Genomic DNA, 24424 nt, shown 5'->3' with positions numbered 1-24424 from the left:
ACAGCACACCAGGCCTCTCTGTCCATCACCAACGCCTGGAGTCCACTCACCCATGTCCATTGAGGCAGTGGTGCCATCCAGCCATCTTATCCTCTGTCGTCCCCTTCTCCCCCTGCCCTCAGTCTTTCCCAGCATCAGGGTCTTTTCAAATGAGTCAGCTCTTCGCATGAGGTGGCCAAAGTATTGGAGTTTCAGCTTCAACATTGTCCTTCCAATAAACACCCAGGATTGATCTCCTTTAGGATGGACTGGTTGGATCTCCTTGCAGTCCAAGGGACTCTCACTAATCTTCTCCAACACCACAGTTCAAAAGCATCAATTCTTCGGTGCTCAGCTTTCTTTATATTCCAACTCTCACATCCATACATGACCACTGGAAAAACCATAGCCTTGACTAGATGGACCTTTTGGCAAAGTAATGTTTCTACTTTTGAATATGCTATCTAGGTTGGTCATAACTTTCCTTCCAAGGAGTAAGCATCTTTTAATTTCATGACTGCAATCACCATCTGCAGTGATTGTGGAGCCCAGAAAAATAAAGTCAGCCACCTTTTCCCCATCTATTTGCCATGAAGTGATGGGACCAGATGCCATGATCTTAGTTTTCTGAATGTTGAACTTTAAGCCAACTTTTTCACTCTCCTCTTTCACTTTCATCAAGAGGCTCTTTAGTTCTTCTTCACTTTCTGCCATAAGGGTGGTGTCATCTGCATATCTAACATTATTGATATTTCTCTCCGCAATCTTGATTCCAGCTTGTGCTTCCTCCAGCCTAGCGATTCTCATGATGTACACTGCGTATAAGTTAAATAAGCAGGGTGACAATATACAGCCTTGACATACTCCTTTTCCTCTTTGGAACCACTCTGTTGTTCCATGTCCAGTTCTAACTGTTGCTTCCTGACCTGCATACAGGTTTCTCAAGAGGCAGGTCAGGTGATCTGGTATTTCCATCTCTTTCTGAATTTCAGAACTGATTTCAGATTTCAGAACTGAATATCAGGAAGAAACTAAAAACCATATTTCAAATAATTAAAGAGGACTTCTGTACCAGCCAAGATTAGGGCTGAATCTACCCTCATCTGAAATTATTTTTTAAAAAAAGGCAAAATATATGGTTTTCAAGACACTGTTTATCAACAATGAATATGAAGATCTCTGAGAGAGAGAAAATAAATGAGGTAAGCCTTGAAATCTTCCCTGCTTACTGGTCTGGAAACCATGGAAGGAGACATGGAAACAGGAAGGAGCAACATATGGAAACCATGGAAACAGGAAGGAGAAACACAAGGAGATCCTTGTAGACTTGCTGAGTTGAGGAGATAGAACTGAGAGTCCAGTGAAACCAAGTCAGCTAGAGTTCTTGGGATAGAGTATTCAAGAGAAGAAGGTTACACAGTGCAAGAATTCTGGATCTCTGCATAGGTTCCTTTTTGAGTATTCAGCTGAATGCTGATCAGCTGATGCTTAGGAGGAATATTACCTAAGACTGGTGAAAAAACTGTCCAACAAATCAGAGACAGCAGTGCCCAGCACTCACTCCAGGCTGGGAATATTTCTTTTTCTCACCAAACAGATTAGAAAACATTGATGGGATACTGACTACTTGGAGAGTCTTGTTTTAGCTAGATCTAGACTAAATGTTGCTATGGTTTATCTAAAAATTCTTAAAATCAAGACTTGAAATGATCAAAGTTACTGTTTTCAAGTAGCTAACTATATCCAAAGCAAAGATTGAGGATATTAAGAGCAATAGTATGATTACAAGTGTGAGAGAGAGGGAGTTTCATTTCTGAAATGGCAGCATGAGGAGTTCTGTGAACCTACTCCCAAGCAAACAAACAAAACTGGTAAAAACTATTTTTAAAGACCAACCACTTAAATTCTCTGGGAAGTGTCCTAAGGGCATACAGCAGATAAGGAAACATTTATTCAAGAATACATCCTAAAACTTGGTAAGAAGAGCAAGAGTCTATGACACTTGGGCTGTGAAAAATACTATCCCTTACTCCCTCCCTCAGTTAACTTGATGGAATCCAACTCTGAGTGGCCAAGAAGATAGCTTTCTCTCCCCTCGGCTCCTAATCAAGGGATACAATATCTTACAGAGAGATGTAGCATTTCTCATCCTCTCCAGCTCTTAGTTAAAGAGGTTAAATTCATGGTGAATGTAACCAAGAGGTTGGGGGTTCCTTTCCTTTGCTCAGCACCTACTAACAGGATAACTGCTCAACTCTTAAGGATGACAAACAGAGAGTGCTGTGACCCTGAGCATCCTTGATCCAGGTCACTTTTAGAAGAGATGTTCTATGCTGGCAGAAGAAAACCAGAAATTTTGCCATAAGAATAGAGAGCTCAGAAACTCTCTCCAAGAGGAATTTGACTTTTCTGAAACTGTGGGGAAATTCATGCTTAAGGACATTCTTGAAAACAAGGAGATTCTGGTGGTAAGCAAATAAAAGGGGCATCACTTAATCCAGACTAAGAAGCTAGTCCACTGTTTAAGATTCTGGGCTTCCACTGCAGGGGGTAAGGGTTTGATTCCTGATCTGGGAACTAAGACTAAGAATATAACTGTATGCCAGCTAGTACACCAAAAAACTAGGGAAAGAAACACTAAGAACCCTCCTGCAGTCAGAACAAACCTCAGAGACTTCTCAAAATTGACCCCTGTCTGAATTTAATTGGGTCAGACTGTGGAATAATCTCTGCCCCCAAGACACGTTGAAACCTTGGAGCAATCAGCCAGTAATGAGTGTAATCCTCAAGCTGTATGTAATGGTAAATGAGTCAAAGAGCTTAACACAAAAAGAAAGAGATTCTTGCTAAAACCATTATCATCCTAGGGTGACTGTATTCATGTCCAAATCTGTGCCCTCCAAGAAGTGACACTCAGGGTTTACACTGTAGAGGAAACATACTTCACTAAAATTTCAAGTCAACAAAAAACAAGCCAAAAGAAAAAAAAAAAAACACTAGACCTGGAAAAGTGAAAGAGAGTTATTGTCCCAAGTTCCTGAAAGTTATTGCTCCCAAGTTACTGAAAATGTACTGTTTTCAACCAAAAATTGTGACATGCAAAGAAAAGGAAGGCGCCATTGATACATGGAGGAGAAAAATAAGCAATAGAAGCTACCAGTGGTAGGGCTCGTATCTCAAATATAACATAGGCTTCCAAGACGTTATAATTATATTCAAACAATTGAAACCATTTTTAATGAAGTAAAGAAGTTGTGATGATGATATCTCTTCATAAATACTATCATTAAAGGCATAGAAATTATAAAAAAATCCAAATGGAAGTTCTGGAATTGAAAAGCACAATAACCAAAATGAAGACTTCACTAGAGGGGCTCAGAAGTAAACTTGAACTGACTTGAGAATGAATCAGAAACCTTGAAAGTAGACTGGTAGTGATTATACAACCTGAAGAATAGAAAAAAGAATGAAGAAAAATGAACAGAGCATCAGAACTGTCATCATTAAGTGCACCAATATATATATAAAAGTATCATAAAGGAGGAGAGGAAAAGCAGAAAGTATTTGAAGATATAATAGCTGAAGACTTCTCATATTTGATGAAAAATGTTATACATTTAAGAAATGTAATGAATTATGAATTGTCTAAAATCCAAGAGATCCACAGAGGGCCACATCATAGTGAAATCTGAAGCCAAAGAGAAAGTGAGAGAGACAGGCAGATAGACACTCATATCATGTATGGGGAAACCCCAATAAAATTAACACCTGACTTTCCATCAAAAGCAATGGAAGCTAGAATATACATTTGAAGTACTGAAGAAAAACCCCAATCAACTAAGAATCTTATATTTAGTGAAGCCATTTTTCAAAAATGAAGCCAAGGTAAAGACATTTATCAGATAATCCAAAACTGAGATTGCTAGCACATTTGCATTATGAGAAATACTAAAGGGAGTTCTTCAGGCTGAAAGTAAATGATCTTTAATGGTAGTTGGGATAAAAACAAACAAAATACCAAAGTGCCCCAGTAAAGGTAAAAATACAAAAGATAGTATAGGAAACCTAAAATGGAGTGGATATATATATATATACACATATATGTATAACTGTTTCACTTTCCTATATAGAAGAAACTAGCTATAATATACAAACAACATTGTAAATCAACTATATTCTAATAAAAGTTAATAAAAAATACTTACAAAGACAGCATAAAGGCATTATGAATCTTCTTTTGACTGGTTTTAAAAACAATTATATAAAGCAATATGCAAATAATTTTGGGGACCATAATATATAGAAATGTAATGTATTTGATAATAAAAGCAGAAGGAGTTAGGTGGAGGCAAAGTTGTTTTGGACTAAGGAAATGATAGCAGATTGTAACTTGAATCCACAGGAACATATTAAGAGAACCATCAGTAATGCATGAGAAGGTGAATATAACAAACTTCGGGGACTTCCCTGACAATCCAATGGTTAGGACTCCATACTTCTACTGCAGGAGGCTTGAGTTCAGTTCCTGATTGGGGAACTAAGATTCTGCATGCTGTGAGATGCAGCCAAAACTTAAGAAAATAAATAAAAGTGGGAAAAAAAAAAGAAACTTCAGAATATATACTTGTTTCCTTTGTCTGTTTATTTAATAGGCACAAAATTATATAAAGTAATAATCATACCAATATATTGCTGGTTTTAGAACACATATAGCTTTAATTTATATAACAATAATAGTACAAAAAGGAAGAAGAAGGAATAGCTATATACAAGCAACATTCTATATATCTTGGAATTAAGTTAGTAAAAATCTGAAGTTGATTCTGTAAGGTAAGATGTATATGATAAATGCTAGAGCAACCACTAAGGAAATAGTGGAAAAGTTATTAAAGGAACTAAAAAGTTACAATCGTGAATATTTACTTCATGCAGTAAAGAAGGAATAGAAGGCAAAAAGGAAAATATGAGACACATAGAAAACAAAAACTAAAGTAGCAGATGTAAATCACATTAAATATTAATGATTAAATAATCAAAAGGCATATACTGTATAATTGGATAAAAATCAAGATCTTAATACATGTTATCTACAGTAAACACTTTATAAACAAACTCCTTCAAAAAATAGAAGGGTCTCATTCCATGAGGTCAGTATTGCTATGATAGCAAAAATCAGAGAAAGACAAACACAAGAAGGAAAAACTATAGGTCAGTATCTCTTTGAGAGACAAAAATCCTCAACAAAATACTAGCAAACTGAATTCAGCAGAATAACAAGAGGATTATACACCATAAACAACTTAGATTTATTCCAGGATTGTGAGTTGTTTGAAAATCAAGAGATTTGAATTGATTAACATAATATACCATATAAATTAGAATGAGGAACAAAACTACACCATCTTCGGCAGACCCAGAAAAAAGCATTTGATGAGAATGAACACCACTTCATGTTGAACATGAAATATTCCAGCAAGCTAGGAATATAGGGAAACTTCCTCAACTAGTTAAAAACAACCAAAAAACACCTAGTTCAGTTCAGTCACTCAGTCGTGTCTGACTCTTTGCAACCCCATGGGCTGCAGCGCGCCAGGCTTCCCTGTCCATCACCAACTCCCAGAGTTTACACAAACTCATTCCATTGAGTCAGTGATGCCATCCAACAATCTCATCCTCTGTTGCCCCCTTCTCCTCCCACCTTCAATCTTTCCCAGCATCAGAGTCTTTTCGAAGGAGTCAGTTTTTTGCATCAGGTGGCCAAAGTATTGGAGCTTCAGCATCAGTCCTTCCAGTGAATATTCAGGACTGATTTCCTTTAGGATGGACTGGCTGGATCTCCTTGCTGTCCAAGGGACTCTCAAGAGTCTTTGCCAACACCACAGTTCAAAACATCAATTCTTTGGCACTCAGCTTTCTTTACAGTCCAACTCTCACATCCATACAAGACTACTGGAAAAACCATAGCTTTGACTGGAGGGACCTTTGTTGGCAAAGTAATGTCTCTACTTTTTAATATGCTGTCTAGGTTGGTAATAGCTTTTCTTCCAAACAGCAAGCAAGAAATTAGAAATTTCTTCTAATTTCATGGCTGCAGTCACCATCTGCAGTGATTATGAAGCCCAAGAAAAAAAAGTCTGTCACTGTTTCCACTGTTTCCCCATCTGTTTGCCATGAAGTGTTGGGACTGGATGCCATGATCTTAGCTTTCTGAATGTTGAGTTTTAAGCCAATGTTTTCACTCTCCTCTTTCACTTTCATCAAGAGGCTCTTTAGTTCTTCTTCGCTTTCTGCCATAAGGGTGGTGTCATCTGCATATCTGAGGTTATTGAAATTTCTCCTGGCAATCTTGATTCCAGCTTGTGCTTCATGCAGCCCAGCATTTCTCAAGATGTACTCTGCATATAAGTTAAATAAGCAGGGTGACAGTATACAGCTTTGATGTACTCCTTACACTATTTGGAACCAGTCTGTTGTTCCATGTCAAGTTCTAACTGTTGCTTCCTGACCTACACACAGAGTTCTCAAGAGTAAGGTAGTCTGGTATTCCCATAGCTTTAAGTATTTTTCCAGTTTGCTGTGATCCACACAGTCAAAGGCTTTAGCGTAGTCAATAAAGCAGAAGCAGATGTTTTTCTGGAACTCTCTTGCTTTTTCAATGCTCCAACCGATGTTGGCAATTTGATCTCTGGCCCCTCTGCATTTTCGAAATCCAGCTTGAATATCTGGAAGTTCACGGTTCACATACTGTTGAAGCCTGTCCTGGAGAATTCTCTGCATTACTTTACTAATGTGTGAGATGAGTGCAATTGTGTGGTAGTTAGAGCGTTCTTTGGCATTGCCTCTCTTTGGGATTGGAATGAAAACTGACCTTTTCCAGTCCTGTGGCTACTGCTTCGTTTTCCAAATTTGCTGGCATATTGAGTGTAGCACTTTCACAGCATCATCTTTCAGGGTTTGAAACAGCTCAACTGGAATTCCATCACCTCTGCTAGCTTCGTTCATAGTGATGCTTCCTAAGGCCCACCTTACTTCAAATTTCAGGTGAATGAGTGATCACAGGATTGTGATTATCTGAGTCGTGAAAATCTTTTTTGTATAGTTCTTCTGTGTATTCTTGCCACCTCTTCTTAAAATCTTCTGCTTCTGTTAGGTCCATACCACTTCTGTCCTTTATTGTCCCCACCTTAGCATGAAAAGTTCCCTTGGTGTATCTAATTTTCTTAAAGAGATCTCTAGTCTTTCCCATTCTATTTTTTTGCTCTGTTTCTTTGCATTGATCACTGAGGAAGGCTTTCTTATCTCTCCTTGCAATCCTTTGGAACTCTGCATTCAAATGGGTATATCTTTCTATTTCTCCTTTGCCTTTCCCTTCTCTTCTTTTCTCAGCTATTTGTAAGGCCTCATCAGACAACCATTTTGCTTTTTTGCCTTTCTTTTTCTTGGAGGCGGTCTTAATCCCTGTCTCCTGTACAATGTCACAAACCTCTGTCCATAGTTCTTCAGGCACTCAGTCTATCAGATCTAATCCCTTGAATCTATTTCTCACTTCCACTGTGTAATTGTAAGGGATTTGATTTAGGTCATACCTGAACGGTTTAGTGGTTTTCCCTACTTTTTTCAATTTGAGTTGAATTTGGCAATAAGGAGTTCATGATCTGAGCCACAGTCAGCTTCTAGTCTTGTTTTTGCTGACTGTATGGAGCATCTCCATCTTTGGCTGTAAAGAATATCATCAATCTGATTTCGGTATTGACCATCTGGTGATGTCCATGTGTAGAGTCTTCTCCTGTGTTGTTGGAAGAGGATGTTTGCTACGACCAGTGTGTTCTCTTGGCAAAACTCTATTAGCCTTTGCCCTGCTTCATTCTGTACTGCAAGGCCAAATTTCTCCGTTACTTCAAGTATTTCTTGACTTCCTACTTTTGCATTCCAGTCGCCTAGAATGAAAAGGACATCTTTTTTTGGGTGCTAGTTCTAGAAGGTCTTCCAAGTTTTCATAGAACCATTCAACTTCACCTTCTTCAGCATTACTTGTCAAGGCATAGCCTTGATTTACTGTGATACTGAATGGATATTTGCCTTACAAATAGCTGAGAAAAGAAGAGAAGGGAAAGGCAAAGGAGAAATAGAAAGATATACCCATTTGAATGCAGAGTTCCAAAGGATTGCAAGGAGAGATAAGAAAGCCTTCCTCAGTGATCAATGCAAAGAAACAGAGCAAAAAAATAGAATGGGAAAGACTAGAGATCTCTTTAAGAAAATTAGATACACCAAGGGAACTTTTCATGCTAAGGTGGGGACAATAAAGGACAGAAGTGGTATGGACCTAACAGAAGCAGAAGATTTTAAGAAGAGGTGGCAAGAATACACAGAAGAACTATACAAAAAAGATTTTCACGACTCAGATAATCACAATCCTGTGATCACTCATTCACCTGAAATTTGAAGTAAGGTGGGCCTTAGGAAGCATCACTATGAGCGAAGCTAGCAGAGGTGATGGAATTCCAGTTGAGCTGTTTCAAACCCTGAAAGATGATGCTGTGAAAGTGCTACACTCAATATGCCAGCAAATTTGGAAAACGAAGCAGTAGCCACAGGACTGGAAAAGGTCAGTTTTCATTCCAATCCCAAAGAGAGGCAATGCCAAAGAACGCTCTAACTACCACACAATTGCACTCATCTCACACATTAGTAAAGTAATGCAGAGAATTCTCCAGGACAGGCTTCAACAGTATGTGAACCGTGAACTTCCAGATATTCAAGCTGGATTTCGAAAATGCAGAGGGGCCAGAGATCAAATTGCCAACATCGGTTGGAGCATTGAAAAAGCAAGAGAGTTCCAGAAAAACATCTGCTTCTGCTTTATTGACTACGCTAAAGCCTTTGACTGTGTGGATCACAGCAAACTGGAAAAATACTTAAAGCTATGGGAATACCAGACTACCTTACTCTTGAGAACTCTGTGTGTAGGTCAGGAAGCAACAGTTAGAACTTGACATGGAACAACAGACTGGTTCCAAATAGTGTAAGGAGTACATCAAAGCTGTATACTGTCACCCTGCTTATTTAACTTATATGCAGAGTACATCTTGAGAAACGCTGGGCTGCATGAAGCACAAGCTGGAATCAAGATTGCCAGGAGAAATTTCAATAACCTCAGATATGCAGATGACACCACCCTTATGGCAGAAAGCGAAGAAGAACTAAAGAGCCTCTTGATGAAAGTGAAAGAGGAGAGTGAAAACATTGGCTTAAAACTCAACATTCAGAAAGCTAAGATCATGGCATCCAGTCCCAACACTTGATGGCAAACAGATGGGGAAACAGTGGAAACAGTGACACTTTTTTTTCTTGGGCTTCATAATCACTGCAGATGGTGACTGCATCCATGAAATTAGAAGAAATTTCTAATTTCTTGCTTGCTGTTTGGAAGAAAAGCTATTACCAACCTAGACAGCATATTAAAAAGTAGAGACATTACTTTGCCAACAAAGGTCCCTCCAGTCAAAGCTATGGTTTTTCCAGTAGTCTTGTATGGATGTGAGAGTTGGACTGTAAAGAAAGCTGAGTGCCAAAGAATTGATGTTTTGAACTGTGGTGTTGACAAAGACTCTTGAGAGTCCCTTGGACAGCAAGGAGATCCAGCCAGTCCATCCTAAAGGAAATCAGTCCTGAATATTCACTGGAAGGACTGATGCTGAAGCTCCAATACTTTGGCCACCTGATGCAAAAAACTGACTCCTTCGAAAAGACTCTGATGCTGGGAAAGATTGAAGGTGGGAGGAGAAGGGGGCAACAGAGGATGAGATTGTTGGATGGCATCACTGACTCAATGGAATGAGTTTGTGTAAACTCTGGGAGTTGGTGATGGACAGGGAAGCCTGGCGCGCTGCAGCCCATGGGGTTGCAAAGAGTCAGACACGACTGAGTGAACTGAACTGATTCTTGCCTTGAGAACCCCATGAACAGCATGGAAAGATAAAAAGGTAGGACACTGAAAGATGAAGTCCTCAGGTCGGCAGGTGCCCAATGTGCTACAGGAGATCAGTAGAGAAATAACTTCAGAATAAATGAAGAGATGGAGCCAAAGAGAAAACAGCACCTGCTTGTGGATTGACTGGTGATGGAAGTAAAGTCTAATGCTGTAAAGCGCAATATTGCCTAGGAACCTGGAATTCATTGGTTCATGAATCAAGACAATTTGGAAGTAATCACAGGAGGTGGCAAGAGTGAACATTGACATTTTAGGAATCAGTGAACTAAAATGGACTGGAATGGGTGAATTTAACTCAAATGACCATTATATCTACTACTGTGGGTAAGAATCCCTTAGAAGAAATGGAGTAGCCTTCACAGTCAACAAAAAACACCTAACGTTATACTTAATGGCAGAGACTGGGGATCAGCAAGATCCAGTTATTATTAAGAATAGGACACAGATGTACATTTTTGTCACTTCTATTCAGTATTTATTTGGAGGTTTAGTCTTGGACAGTTGGACTTGCCCTGTGGCTCAGATGGTAAAGAATCTGCCTGCAACGCAGGAGACCTATGTTCGATCCCTGGGTCGGGAAGGTCCCCTGGCGAAGGGAAAGGCTACCCACTCCAGTCTTCTGGCCTGGAGAATTCCATGGACTGTATAGTCATGTGTTTGCAAAGAGTCAGACACGACTGAGTGATTTTCACTCTCACTAGTCTAGGACAATTAGACATGATAAAGAAAAGGTATAAAAGGTATCTAGAAGGTATCTAGATTGTAAAAGAAGAAGTAAAATTGTATTTATGTATTACACAATCTTATATACAAGAAATCTTGAGGAATCCACAGAAAAGCTATTACAAGTAACATAAGAATTCAGCAAGTTATCAGGATATAAGACATATGTGTATATATATATATATATATATATATATATAGCCTTTCTCTATATATATAAAAGAATTATATTTCTATACAGTAGCAATGAATAAACAAAATGAAAATGAGAAAACAATTCCATTTACAATAAAATGAAGAGTTTAAAAACCTTTGGAATAAATTTAACAGTATAAATCAAAACTTTGAAAGGCATGAAATACCGTTGAGGTAGAATGTCACAGAGTTGCAGGATGGGGATCTCTAAGAATCTACCTCTCTTCTGAAGCAGTAATTACATTGGCAAAAACAGTGTCAGAATCATCTGAAGAGGTGTTTAATGAAGAAAGCTGCTAATTTTGCTAAGATAGCACTGTGGCATTTTTGCCACAACCATCCCTGTTTATCCTGTTCAGTGATGACAAGGAGATGGTGACTCATGTTCCTTGTGTGACTTGTTGCTATTAGAGGAGGCAACACAGACCTTGTTCTTAAAGAGAGTGTTGTGATTGTGCTTTTTGACCTGTCTGGTGACTTCCTGAAGAGTTGGCTCAGGGGGCACCTTAATTTGACTCTCCTAAGAACTCCGTTAGAGTTCTTCTCAGAACTCTCCTAAGACTTACAAAGAATAGCAAGGAGAGATAAGAAAGCCTTCCTCAGCGATCAGTGCAAAGAAATAGAGGAAAACAACAGAATGGAAAAGACTAGAGATCTCTTCAAGAAAATTAGAGATACCAAGGGAACATTTCATGCAAAGATGGGCTCGATAAAGGACAGAAATAGTATGGACCTAGCAGAAGCAGAACATATTAAGAAGAGATGGCAAGAATACACAGAAGAACTATTCAAAAAAGATCTTCACGACCCAGGTAATCACGATGGTATGATCACTCACCTAGAGCCAGACAGCCTGGAATGTGAAGTCAAGTGGGCCTTAGAAAGCATCACTGTAAACAAAGCTAGTGGAGGTGATGGAATTCCAGTTGAGGTATTTCAGATCCTGAAAGATGATGCTGTGGAAGTGCTGGACGCAATATGCCAGCAAATTTGGAAAATGAAGCAGTGGCCACAGGACTGGAAAACGTCAGTTTCATTCCAATCCCAAAGAAAGGCAATCCCAAAGAATGCTCTAACTAGCACACAATTGCACTCATCTCACACACTAGTAAAGTAATGCTCAAAATTCTCCAAGCCAGGCTTCAGCAATACGTGAACCGTGAACTTCCAGATGTTCAAGCTGGTTTTAGAAAAGGCAGAGGAACCAGAGATCAAATTGCTAACATCCACTGGATCATTGAGAAATCAAGAGAGTTCCAGAAAAACATCTATTTCTGCTTTATTGACTATGCCAAGTATTTGACTGTGTGGATCACAATAAACTGTGGAAAATTCTGAAAGAGATGGGCATACCAGACCACCTGACCTGCCTCTTGAGAAACCTATATGCAGGTCAGGAAGCAACAGTTAGAACTGGACATGGAACAACAGACTGGTTCCAAATAGGAAAAGGAGTATGTCAAGGCTATATATTGTCACCCTGCTTATTTACTTATATGCAGAGTACATCATGAGAAATGCTAGGCTGGAAGAAGCACAAGCTGGAATCAAGATTGCCAGGAGAACTATCAATAAACTCAGATATGCAGATGACACCACCCTTATGGCAGAAAGTGAAGAAGAACTAAAGAGCCTCTTGATGAAAGTGAAAGAGGAGAGTAAAAAAGTTGGCTTAAAGTTCAACATTCAGAAAACTAAGATCATGGCATCTGGTCCCATCACCTCATGGGAAATAGATGGGGAAACAGTGGAAGCAGTGTCAGACTTTATTTCTGGGGGCTCCAAAATCACTGCAGATGGTGATTGTAGCCATGAGATTAAAAAACACATACTCCTTGGAAGGAAAGTTATGACCAGCCTAGATAGCATATTAAAAAGCAGAGACATTATTTTGCCAACAAAGGTCCATCTAGTCAAGGCTATGGTTTTTCCAGTGGTCATGTATGGATGTGAGAGTTGGACTGTGAAGAAAGCTGAGCACCGAAGAATTTATGGTTTTGAACTATGGTGTTGGAGAAGACTCTTGAGAGTCCCTTGAACTGCAAGGAGATCCAACCAGTTCATCCTAGGGGAGATCAGTCCTGGGTGTTCATTGGAAGGACTGATGCTGAAGCTGAAACTCCAATACTTTGGCCACCTCATGCGAATAGTTGACTCACTGGAAAAGACCCTGATGCTGGGAGGGATTGAGGGCAGGAGGAGAAGGGGACGACAGAGGATGAGATGGCTGGATGGCATCACCAACTCGATGGGCATGAGTTTGAGTAAACTCCAGTAGTTGGTGATGGACAGGGAGGCCTGGCATGCTGCGATTCATGGGGTCACAAAGAGTCAGACATGACTGAGCAACTGAACTGAACTGAAGAACTCCCTTAGGGCTGGGGTTGCCTCCTAGCTTGTGTCTGTGGAAAATGTTTAAAGGTGTATACTATCCATTGCTGCCTGTGTTAAGGGACAACAGACAGGAGAAACAGCAGACAGACTGTAAAAGCCTAGAAGAAATTGGGGAGAAAATCTTATCTGTAAGAAACTCACTTTGTTTATTTAAATAAACATGGTAGTGCTCACTTCGGCATCACATACGCTAAATAAACATGGTATTCACGGAGCAGATTTTAACTTTTTTTGTTTTTGGCCATACCATGTGGCATGTGGAATCTTAGTTTCCTGACCAGAGATTGAGCCTGTGCACCCTGCAGTGAATGTGCAGAATCCTAACCACTGGACTGCCAAGGAATTCCCACAAAGAGACTCACTTTAGACCAATGACACAAATAGGTTGAAAGTGAAAAAAACAGGAACAGATATTCCAGGCAAATAGTAACCAAAAGAGAGCTGAGATGGTTACAATGATATTAAACAAAATAAACTTTACTTCAAAAATTGTTACAAGAGACAAAGTCATTACATATTTTGTTTATCTCTTTATTTTGGTTATGCAAGGTCTCAGTTCCTTGACCAGGGATTGAACCCAGGCCACAGCAGTGAAAACCTGGAAACCTAAGCGCTAGGTCACCAGGGAACTCCCATATATTTACTTTAAAACATTAAAAAGATATAGCAATTATAATTAATACATATATGATAACAGTACTCTAAAATATATGAAGCAAAAATTGACAGGATTGAAGGGAAAAATACAGTTATGTAATAATTGTTGAAGACTTACTACTTTATTTTTTATTGAGATATAATTGACATATTAGTTTCAGGTGTACAATGTAAATTTTTTTTTTCTTGTGATGAGAATTTTAAGATTTAATCACTTGGAAACTTTCAAAAATAGAATTCAGTATTATTAACTGTAGTCACTATGCTCTACATAACATCCCAAGGGCTTACTTACTCTTTAAATAAAAAGTTTGCCTAATGGGACCACCTTTATCCATCTTGCTCACCTTTCACTCCCAATCTGTGGCAACCACCCAACTGTTCTGTATCTATGAGATGGGTTTTTTTGTTTGTTTGGTTTTTGTTTTTATATTGCTCTTTTAAGTGAGACCAAATGGTTTTTGTCTTTCTCTGACTTACTTCACTTAGCATAATGTCCTCAAGGTCCATCCATTTTGTGGCAAATGGCAGCATTTCCTGATAGCATTGTGGTGTTAATTTGTACTTCCCTGATAATAGTGATATTGAGCACCTTTTCTTGGACCTGTTGGCTACCTATATGACTTCTTTGTGGGGAAAAAAATTGTCTGTTTAGATCCTCTGCCCATTTTTAAATGAGGTTTGTTTGGGGTTTTTTTTGCTATTGAGTTAATGAATTCTTCATATATTTTGGATATTAATTTTGTATCAGATGTTTTGTATAGTTTGCAAATGTTTTCTCTCATTTGGTAGGTTGTCTTTTCATTTTGTTGATTTTCATTTTTGATTTTTAGTATGAAAGCTTTTCAGTTTGATGTAGTCCACTTGTTAATTTTTGCTTTTGTTGCCTTTGCTGTTAAATCCGAAAAAGCATCGCCAATTTGATGTCAGGAGCTTATTGCCTATGTTTTCTTCTAGGAGTTTTAAGGCTCCAGGCCTTATGTTAAAGTCTTTAATCGATTTTGACTTGAGTTTTGTGTATGATACAAGATAGAGGTCCAGTTTCATTCTTTTGCATTTGGCTATCTTAATTTTCCAACACCATTTATTGAAGTTACTGTCTTTTCCCCATTGTCTACTTTTGTTAATTAATAGCTATGAATTAATTAGCCATGTAGGCATGGGTTTATTTATAGCTCTCTTTTCTGCTCTGTTGAGCTTATGCATTTATTTTTATGCCAGTACATACTGTTTCGGTTACTACAGTTTGAAATCAGAGATTGTAATGCCTCTAGCTTTGTTCTTCTTTCTCAAGATTGTTTTGACTATTTACTGTCTTTTGTGTTTCCACAAAAAAATTGAGATGATTTGTTCTATTTCTGTGAAAAATGCACTGGATTTTAATAGGTTATTTCATTGAATCTGTAGATTGCTTTGGATAATACAGACATTTTAACAATATTATTTTTTCTAATTCATGAGCACAGAATAATTTTTCATTTATTTGTGCTTTTTTCAATTTTTTTCATCAGTGTCTTATAGTTTTCAGTGTATAGGTCTTTCACACCCTTGGTTAAATTTATTTCTAGGTATTTTATTCATTTTGTTGCAATTGTAAATGGGCTTGATTTTCTTAATTTCTTTTTCTGGCTGTTGTTAGTGTATAGGAATGCCACTGATTTTTGCATATTGATTTTGTATCCTGCAGCTTTACTGAGTTCACTAATTAATTCTAACAGGTGGTTTTTTTTTTTTTTTTGGTTGAGTTTTTAGGATTTCCTTGATATATTATTATGCCATTTGCAGATAGAGACAGTCTTACTTCCTTGTTTCCAGTATGAATTCTTTGTATTTCTTTTACTTACCTAACTGCCCAGGCTAGGGCTTTTGGTGCTATGTTGAATAAAAGTATGAAGAGTAGGCATCCTTGTTTTGTTCCTGATTTTAGAGGAAAAACTTTAAACTATTAACCATTGAGTATGATGTTAGCTATGAATACTTTATATAATAATGGAAGATCATTCATCTAAAAATAGATGAAGGGCAAAAAGGAAATAGAAGACTCTATGAATCAACTAGATCTAACAGATATATATGGTCTGCACCCAACAACAGGCTATAGATTCTTAACAAGTGAAAATGGTATATTCTGTAGGATATGCCATATGTTAGATCACAAAACGAGTCTCAGACATTTTTTGAAGTTTGAAACCATACAGAGTTTCTTTTCCAGCTATGATGGAATGAAACTAGTCATCAATAACAGAAAGAAAAACTGGAAAATTGACAAATATTGGAAATTAAACAGCACACTCTTAAACAGCCAATTGGTCATATAAGACAGCATAAGAAAAATTAGGAAATACATTGAGATGAATGAAAACAGAACATACCCAAACTTAAGGAATTATATACAGAAGCAGTGCTGATAGAGAAATTCATAGCTGCCCTAGCCTACATTTAAAAAGGAAGATCTCAAATTAACAACCTAATTTTATGCCTTAAGGAACTAGAAACAGAAGAGCAGATAAAACCCAAAGCTAGTAGAAGGAAGGACGTAATAAAGATTAGAGATAAATGGAATAAAGAGTAGAAAAACAATAGAGAGCTTAATGAAATAGAGAAAAAAAGTCAAAAAAATTACCTTTTAGAAATGATAACAATATTGACAAACTTTTATAGCTAAGCTAAGAAAAAAAGAGAGAAGACATAAGTTACTAAGTCTATAGTAATGAAATCTATAGAAATGAAATCAGGTACATTATCCTGATCTCATAGAAATAAAAATGATTATAGGATAACAATTATAGAATAATTGTACACCAAGTTAGATGACCTAGATGAAATGGACAAGCACATGAATTACCAAAACTGCCTCAAGAAGAGATAGAAAATCTGAACCAGTCTTATCAAGAAATAAGTCTTGACCAAATATATCAAGAGATTGAATATATCAAGAGATTGAATCAGTAATTAAAAATCTCCCCACAAAGAAAAACCCTGGACTAGATATCTTCACTGGTGAATTCTACTAAAGTTTTAAAGAAGAATTAACACTAATCATGCTCATAGTCCTCCAAAATATATAAAAGGGAACGATTCTAAGGCCAACATTACCCTGTTACCAAAGCCAGGAAAAGACATCACAAGAAAGAATATTGCAGGTCAAAATGCTTTTTGAATATATACATATGACCAACAAAATACTAGTAAGCTAAATCCAACAGTGTATTAAAAGGATTATATGCCATGACCAAGTGGGATTTCCCTCAAGAATTCTAAGTGTTGTTTAATATCAGAAAATCAATCAGTGTCATATTCAATACACTTCATTAGAACAATGAATGAGCAAAACCACCTGATCATCTCAATTGGTGCTGAAAAAGCATCTGATAAAATCCAACACCTTTTCATGATAAAAATTAATTCCTGATTTCAAAACTTACTCAGCGAAATAGGAATAGAAGTTCTATATGATAAAAGATATTTATCAAAAACCCGACAACTAACATTATACTCAATGATGAAGGCCCCAAAGCTTTCCCTCTATAATTTGGGGAACAAGATAAGGATGTCTGCTTTTACCACTGCTGTTCAATGTGGTACTGGAAGTTCTAGCCAGAACAATTAGGCAAGAAAAAAAAAAATTCAAATTAAAGACATTAATTCAAAATTACCTCTTTTCACACATGATCCTATATATGGATAATCTTATAAATAGAAAGTCCTAAAAAATCCTCAAAAATTTATTAGAGTGAATGAATGAATTCAGCAAAGTTGCCGGGGGTAAAATCAATTTACAAAATGCAGTTGTATTTTTGTACATTAGCAGTAAGCAAACCAAAAAAGAAATTGAGAATGCAATTACTTTTTATAGTAGCATCAAAAAGAGTAAAATATAGAGGAATAAATCTCACCAAGGAAGTACAAAACTTGTAAACTGAAATCCTTAAAACACTGAAATAAATTAGACTGAAGTAAATGGGAAGGTATTAATGTATATGCATTGACAGACTTATTATTAAGATGACAATACTTCCCGAAAGGATTTGCAAAATCAATACAATCCTTTTCAAAATCCCAACTACTTTTTTGCAGAAATGGAAAAGCTGATTCTAAAATTTATATGGAATTTTAAGGGATCTGGAATAGTAAAAAACCATCTTAAAAAAGGAAAGCAAAGATGGAGGATTCACAGTTCTTTGCTTCAAATTCCACAATGCTATTAATACTTAGTGTCAAAAAATGTGTTATCAATAGGATGAGGGGACAAGCCACAGACTAGGAGAAAATATTTCTGAAAGATGTATCTGATAAAGGACTGTTATATAAATATACAAAGAACTCTGAAAACTCAATAATAAGAAAATGAACAACCCAATTAAAAATGGACAAAAGACCTCATCAGGTACCTCAGCAGAGAACATAAAAAGATGTCAAGCATAGAAAAGATGCTCCACATCATGTATCATTAGGGAATTGCAAATTTAAACAACACTGAGTTATCACTATGGTAGTGCTTTTCCCACTGCACCACGATGCAGATGCTTCTGCAGTTATTCATTTTCATCTATGTAACCTTTTAGGATTATTCTTATCTTTGTTCTCCAGATATAATACTAACTTGTTTTACCACACCAATATAGCCATGTGATGTTTGCATTACAGCACATTTTAGCACATGTCAAGTATATACTACTTGGATTTTAGATTTTTTTAAATTAAATTGTCCACTAAATCTTGTGATTTGGTGTCTTGCCTATACTGAGTCCTGAAAGACTATTTAGTTGGTGAATTGTTTCTAGCTGAAGAGAAGAAGGCTTTGTGGAGGAAGTTGATTTGAGTCCCCCCTTGCAGTATCTGTTAGTTGTTCAGTTGTGTCTGATTCTTTGAGACCCCCATAGACTATAGCCTGTCGGACTTCTCTGTCCATGAAATTCTTCAGGTAAGGAAACTGGAGTGGGTTGCCATTTCCTTCTCCAGGGGATCTTCCTGACCCAGGGATTGAACCTGGGTATCCTGCATTGTGGAAAGATTCTTTACTGTCTGTGCCACAAGGGAAGCCCAGAGGTTTGTGACATGTGCAGGAGGCAGTCATCAAGACCATCCTTAAGAAAAAGAAATGCAAAAAGGCAAAATGGTTGTCTGACAAGGCCTTACAAATAGCTGAGAAAAGAAGAGAAGCGAAAAGCAAAGGAGAAAAGGAAAGATACACCCATTTGAATGCAGAGTTCCAAAGAATAGCAAGGAGAGATAAGAAAGCCTTCCTCAGTGATCAATGCAAAGAAATAGAGGAAAACAATATAGTGGGAAAGACTAGAGATCTCTTCGAGAAAATTAGAGATACCAAGGGAACTTTTCATGCAAAGATGGACTCAATAAAGGACAGAAATGGTATGGAACTAACAGAAGAAGAACATAAGAAGAGGTGGCAAAAATACACAGAAAATCTGTACAAAAAAATTCTTCATGACCCAGATGATCACAATGCTGTGATCACTCACTCACCTGAAATTTGAAGTCAAGTGGGCCTTAGGAAGCATCACTATGAACGAAGCTAGCGGAGGTGATGGAATTTCAGTTGAGATATTTCAAATCTTAAAAGATGATGCTGTGAAAGTGCTACACTCAATATACCAGCAAATTTGGAAAACTCAGTAGTGGCCACAGGACTGGAAAAGGTCAGTTTTCATTCCAACCCCAAAGAAGGGCAATGCCAAAGAATGCTCAAACTACCGCACAGTTGCACTCGTCTCACACGCTAGCAAAGTAATGCTAGAAATTCTCCAAGCCAGGCTTCACAGTTCGTGAACCATGAACTTCCAGATGTTCAAGTTGGATTTAGAAAAGGTAGAGGAACCAGAGATCAAATTGTCAACATCGTTGGATCATTGAAAAAGCAAGAAAGTTCCATAAAAACATCTACTTCTGCTTTATTGACTACCCCAAAGCCTTTAACAGTGTGGATCACAACAAACTGTGGAAAATTCTTTAAGAGATGAGAATACCAGACCACCTGACCTGCCTCCTGAGAAATCTGCATGCAGGTCAAGAGGCCACAGTTAAAACTGGACATGGGACAACAAACTGGTTCCAAATCTGGAAAGTAGTACGTCAAGGCTGTATATTGTCACCCTGCTCATTTGACTTATATGCAGAGTACATCATGAGAAATGCTAGGCTGGAAGAAGCACAAGCTGGAATCAAGATTGCCGGGAGAAATATCAATAACCTCAAATATGCAGATACCACCGTTATGGCAGAAAGCAAAGAAGAACTAAAGAGCCTCTTGATGAAAGGGAAAGAGAAGAGTGAAGAAGTTGGCTTAAAACTCAACATTCAGAAAACTAAGATCATGGCATCCAGTCCCATCACTTCATGGCAGATAGATGGGGAAGCAGTGAAAACAGTGACAGACTTTATTTTCTTGGGCTCCAAAATCACTGCAGATGGTAACTGCAGCCATGAAATTAAAAGATGCTTACTTGGAAGAAATGTTATGACCAACCTAGATAGCATATTAAAAAGCAGAGACATTACTTTGTCAACGAATGTCCATCTAGTCAAAGCTATAGTTTTTCCACTAGTCATGTATGTATGTGAGACTTGGACTATAAAGAAAGCTGAGCACCAAAGAATTGATGCTTTTGAACTGTGGTGTTGGAGAAGACTCTTGTGAGTCTCTTAGACATCAAGGAGGTCCAACCAGTCCATCCTAAAGGAAATCAGTCCTGATTATTCATTGGAAGGACTGATGCTGAAGCTGAAACTCCAATACTTTGGCTCCCTGATGTGAAGAACTGACTCATTTGAAAAGACTCTGATACTGGGAAAGAATGAAGGCAGGAGGAGAAGAGGACAATAAAGGATGAGATGGTTGGATGGCATCACCGTCTCAATGGACATGAGTTTGAGTAAACTCTGGGAGTTAGTGATGCACAGGGAGGCCTGGCATGCTGCAGTCCATGGGGTTGCAGAGAGTCAGACACGACTGAGGGACAAATATTGTGGAATATTTGTGGAATATGAAGTATTTGTGGAATCCAACAGATGGAGGACATAAAGGTGGAAGAACTTACTAAGGAGCTAAGTCATAGTATTAATAACTTCCAGTGCTATGCATTCAGTACATATATATTAAATTAAAATGCCTGAATGAGGATGTGGTAGTAGGAATGGAAACGTGAAACATTTCAGAAGCTATGCTTCATATTTGTAATACTGATCCTGGGTAAAGTCTCTAGCACTTGAAGATTTGGGTTAAAACACCACCACTGAAGAAACCCTGTACTTCCAAAGAATTTGAGATTGCAGTCTATTAGTTGTACTTACATTTTTAAAGGGAAGGAAACAGTTAACCTTTAAAAGAGAAGTGGGAGCATGAAATGAAACACCCAGCTTGTCTTGGGTTTTGTTAATGAGCATGGTAATTATACTTATATTATCTGTCACTCCTGGAGGAGGAAATGGCAGCCCACTCCAGTATCCTTGCCTGGAGAATTCATAGAGAGAGGAGCCTGGTGGGCTATATATATATAGTGCATGATGTCACAGTCAGACACTACTGCGCGAATTATGCTTATCTGTCACTAGATGGAGTCCATGAGTACAGGCAAATTTTGGATAGACTTTCTGTATATCTCTTCCTATGATTCCTGTTTTGTGCCTTTGAAGTGGAGAGTAATACTTTTTAAAAAAGATTGACAAGTAAGCTTGAATGGCAGAATTTTAGATTTGCCTTAAAAGAATAACCATTGGTTTTTAAAAGCAAAATAATCTTTTCAATTCTTCATATCCTTATTCTCCAAATTTTTTTTGGGGGGGAAACAGTCTGAAAAATTAGTTTAATATCAGTTCTAAGTCATTCTAGTATTAAGAGTGTTTTTAATATAATTCATTACTGAATGTGAATTTAAAAGTTAAATTGTTATCCTCTGAGTGCCCTCCCTCCACCCCCAAGAATTCTTGGTTTCAACCAGTTTCGCATTTCCCCCACCATAAGGTTTGTTTCAGATGGTAGTAAGAACAATTGTTACACTGCTTACCAAGTGTCAGTTTTTAAGCAAGCACAACAGGTGCCTGCATTTCTAAAACCTTACATGGCATAAAGCATTGTGAGAGAAAGGAACAGATAACTGTTAATAATTTTTCTTTTATCCAGTCTACCAAAAGATAACAAGTCTGAGGCTGATGAGAGATAATAGTTACAAGCTTACTTTGCCAATTATTTCATGTTAGGACTAGGCAACATGTGGATGAATACATGAAGTGGTTGCAAAAAGTTACCTTGGGAGCTCTGTAGGCTCCAAAGATGATGTAGTTAAACTTGCTCAGTTAATCTGCACACAAGACAACATGTGGGCAGTGTATGATATAATTCCTTTTTTGTCTTTCTGCTACAGCACGTGCCCTTATAGTCGGCCTCCCTTTGGCTATGGAAATTTTCCAAGTTCAATGCCAGAATGCCTTGGTTATTATGAAGACAGGTACCAAAAACATGAGGCTATGTTTTCAGCTTTAAATAGAGACTATCCTTTTAGAGACTACCCAGATGAACGCACTCACAGCGAAGATTCTCGAAGTTGCGAGAACATGGATGGGACTTCTTACTATAAGAGTCATAGCCACAGTGGAGAAGAATACTTAAATCCCATGCCTCAGCTGGACGTTGGAGCCTTGGAGAATGTCTTCACAGCTCCGACATCAACTCCCTCTAGTATCCAGCAAGTCAATGTCACTGACAGTGATGAGGAGGAAGAAGAAAAAGTGCTCAGGAATTTATAATTTTAAAACAAATATGCACAGAAAATAAACATTTCTTAAAATATATTCTGGGTCACTTGATGTGAGAAAAAAAAGCCTAGAATGCTTTGCTGAGAGTTTTCAGCCATGATTTGAGGAGTCAAAACCAAATGCAGTTTATGCCTTTATAAAGTTTTGATTAGTGAAACTGGAGTCTGATGTTTCATCATAGGAATATTTAAGATATGAAGTAGTTTATTTTTATGGCTGAAATTTGCATCAGCATATATTATCATTACTTTATCTTGGAATGTGAAAAATACCAAATCCTCACAACTATATGTGAGAGGAAAGGGAGTGTATAATCTGTCATAAGTGTGATTTGTAGTTTATCTCAGGACGCCTTTATTTTTCTTTATATGATTTTTTTTGTTTGGTGTTCATGTAATACTTATGGATATTTCAGTTTTTGTGTAACATTTTGAAAATATTTTGATAACTTTTAGTAGTAAATCGGGACTCAGTTACTAAATTTAATTTGCACTAATAACCAATTATAAGTTGCAAATGTGTTTTAATGGAACCTGAGTAATTCCTTCAGCTAAATTAGTCATTTCTGTTCCTAAACATTTTTATCATCTTTTTTGGATATATTTCCATTTGCTGTGCATTGTTCTACTTTTGTTATAATTAAATAAACATAGAGAAAACTGTTCTTGTTAGATATTTTCTGTTTAGGGGATAGAAATAAGCCAAATGAGTGTTTTTCAAATGAGAATGGTGTCCATACCATATGCATATATTTATTTTTACTTAATAGTCTCTAGAATCGTACAGATCCTGTTAGCTTACTTGAAGCTGCATCAGCGAAGATGGTGTGCACATATTCTGATGCCGTTTCCAAACTCTTTACAGATTGTACTATGACTTAAGCACTCCCCTCAGTGGAAGAGCTCTTCCAAATTTGGTTCAGGCAGTTGTCTTTAAAACCATAGAGTTTATTTAAGAGCACGTGGGATTTGTTTAATTCACAATGAGCAAAAGAATTCTGTTTGCAGTGTGACCTCTTGGTAAATACCCATTTATGAACAGAGAGAACCATATTAGAACTGGATCAGAACCACCAAAGTTGGGATCAGGGTAGAAAAGATCTATTAATACAAGACACAAAGTGAATTGATGATCAGATGTAACCACAAACCAATACACCTTTCCCTCAGTGATCTGTATGATTTATGCAAATTGAGATTTTTTTTTTTTACTTAAAACTGCTTGGAAGTTGTGTATGGAAACCTGTTTTAAGCTTCCGACTTCTTCCTTTACTCAACCTGTATTTGTCCCTTAAGCAAAGGCTGTTAATGTAATATATTTCATCAACCATAGATTTATTGTATATAGCATTTCCTTTTCCCAATAAAATTTTTATTTTCATATTTTATATTCATTATTACTCTGTGCAGTGTTACGTGAATGTGGTTAAAGACCAAAACTTGAATTTCTTGGTAGAGAATGAACATGTAACTTCATGTTGGAACTGCAGCACATTTAATGTCTACGCCTGACAGATGTCTACACCATTGTATGTGAGTTTGAGCCATTTTATCCCATCTCATTTTAATAACACCTTAGATATCTAACTGGGTTTAGAGTAACTTACTCTTTTTTACTGAAGTATAGCTCATTTACAATATTATACTAATTAGTATTAGATGTACAACATAGTGATTCAGTGTTTTTATAGATCATGCTCCATTTAAAGTT

At 37.3% G+C, this 24424-nt stretch overlaps 1 protein-coding gene across 2 annotated transcripts in view; it reads left to right on the top strand.

Annotated features, from left to right (window-relative positions):
* Positions 1–24096, top strand: part of SOX30 (SRY-box transcription factor 30) — a 40995-nt gene extending 16899 nt beyond the window's left edge. The window contains exon 5 of one of the 2 annotated variants that reach the window (XM_070465714.1): positions 22324–24096. In XM_070465714.1, the coding sequence (XP_070321815.1) occupies positions 22324–22705 (382 nt within the window). In that variant the 3' untranslated portion in view covers positions 22706–24096. The remainder of the gene's footprint in view (positions 1–22323) is intronic. The other variant, XM_070465715.1, reaches the window with a different exon arrangement.
* The last annotated feature ends 328 nt before the right edge of the window (positions 24097–24424 follow it).

Source organism: Odocoileus virginianus, chromosome 3, assembly GCF_023699985.2.
Source record: "Odocoileus virginianus isolate 20LAN1187 ecotype Illinois chromosome 3, Ovbor_1.2, whole genome shotgun sequence".
Classification (NCBI taxonomy): Eukaryota; Metazoa; Chordata; class Mammalia; order Artiodactyla; family Cervidae; genus Odocoileus; species Odocoileus virginianus.
The sequence above is the reverse complement of the archived record's forward strand: the minus strand, read 5'-3'. Positions and strand labels throughout refer to the sequence as shown.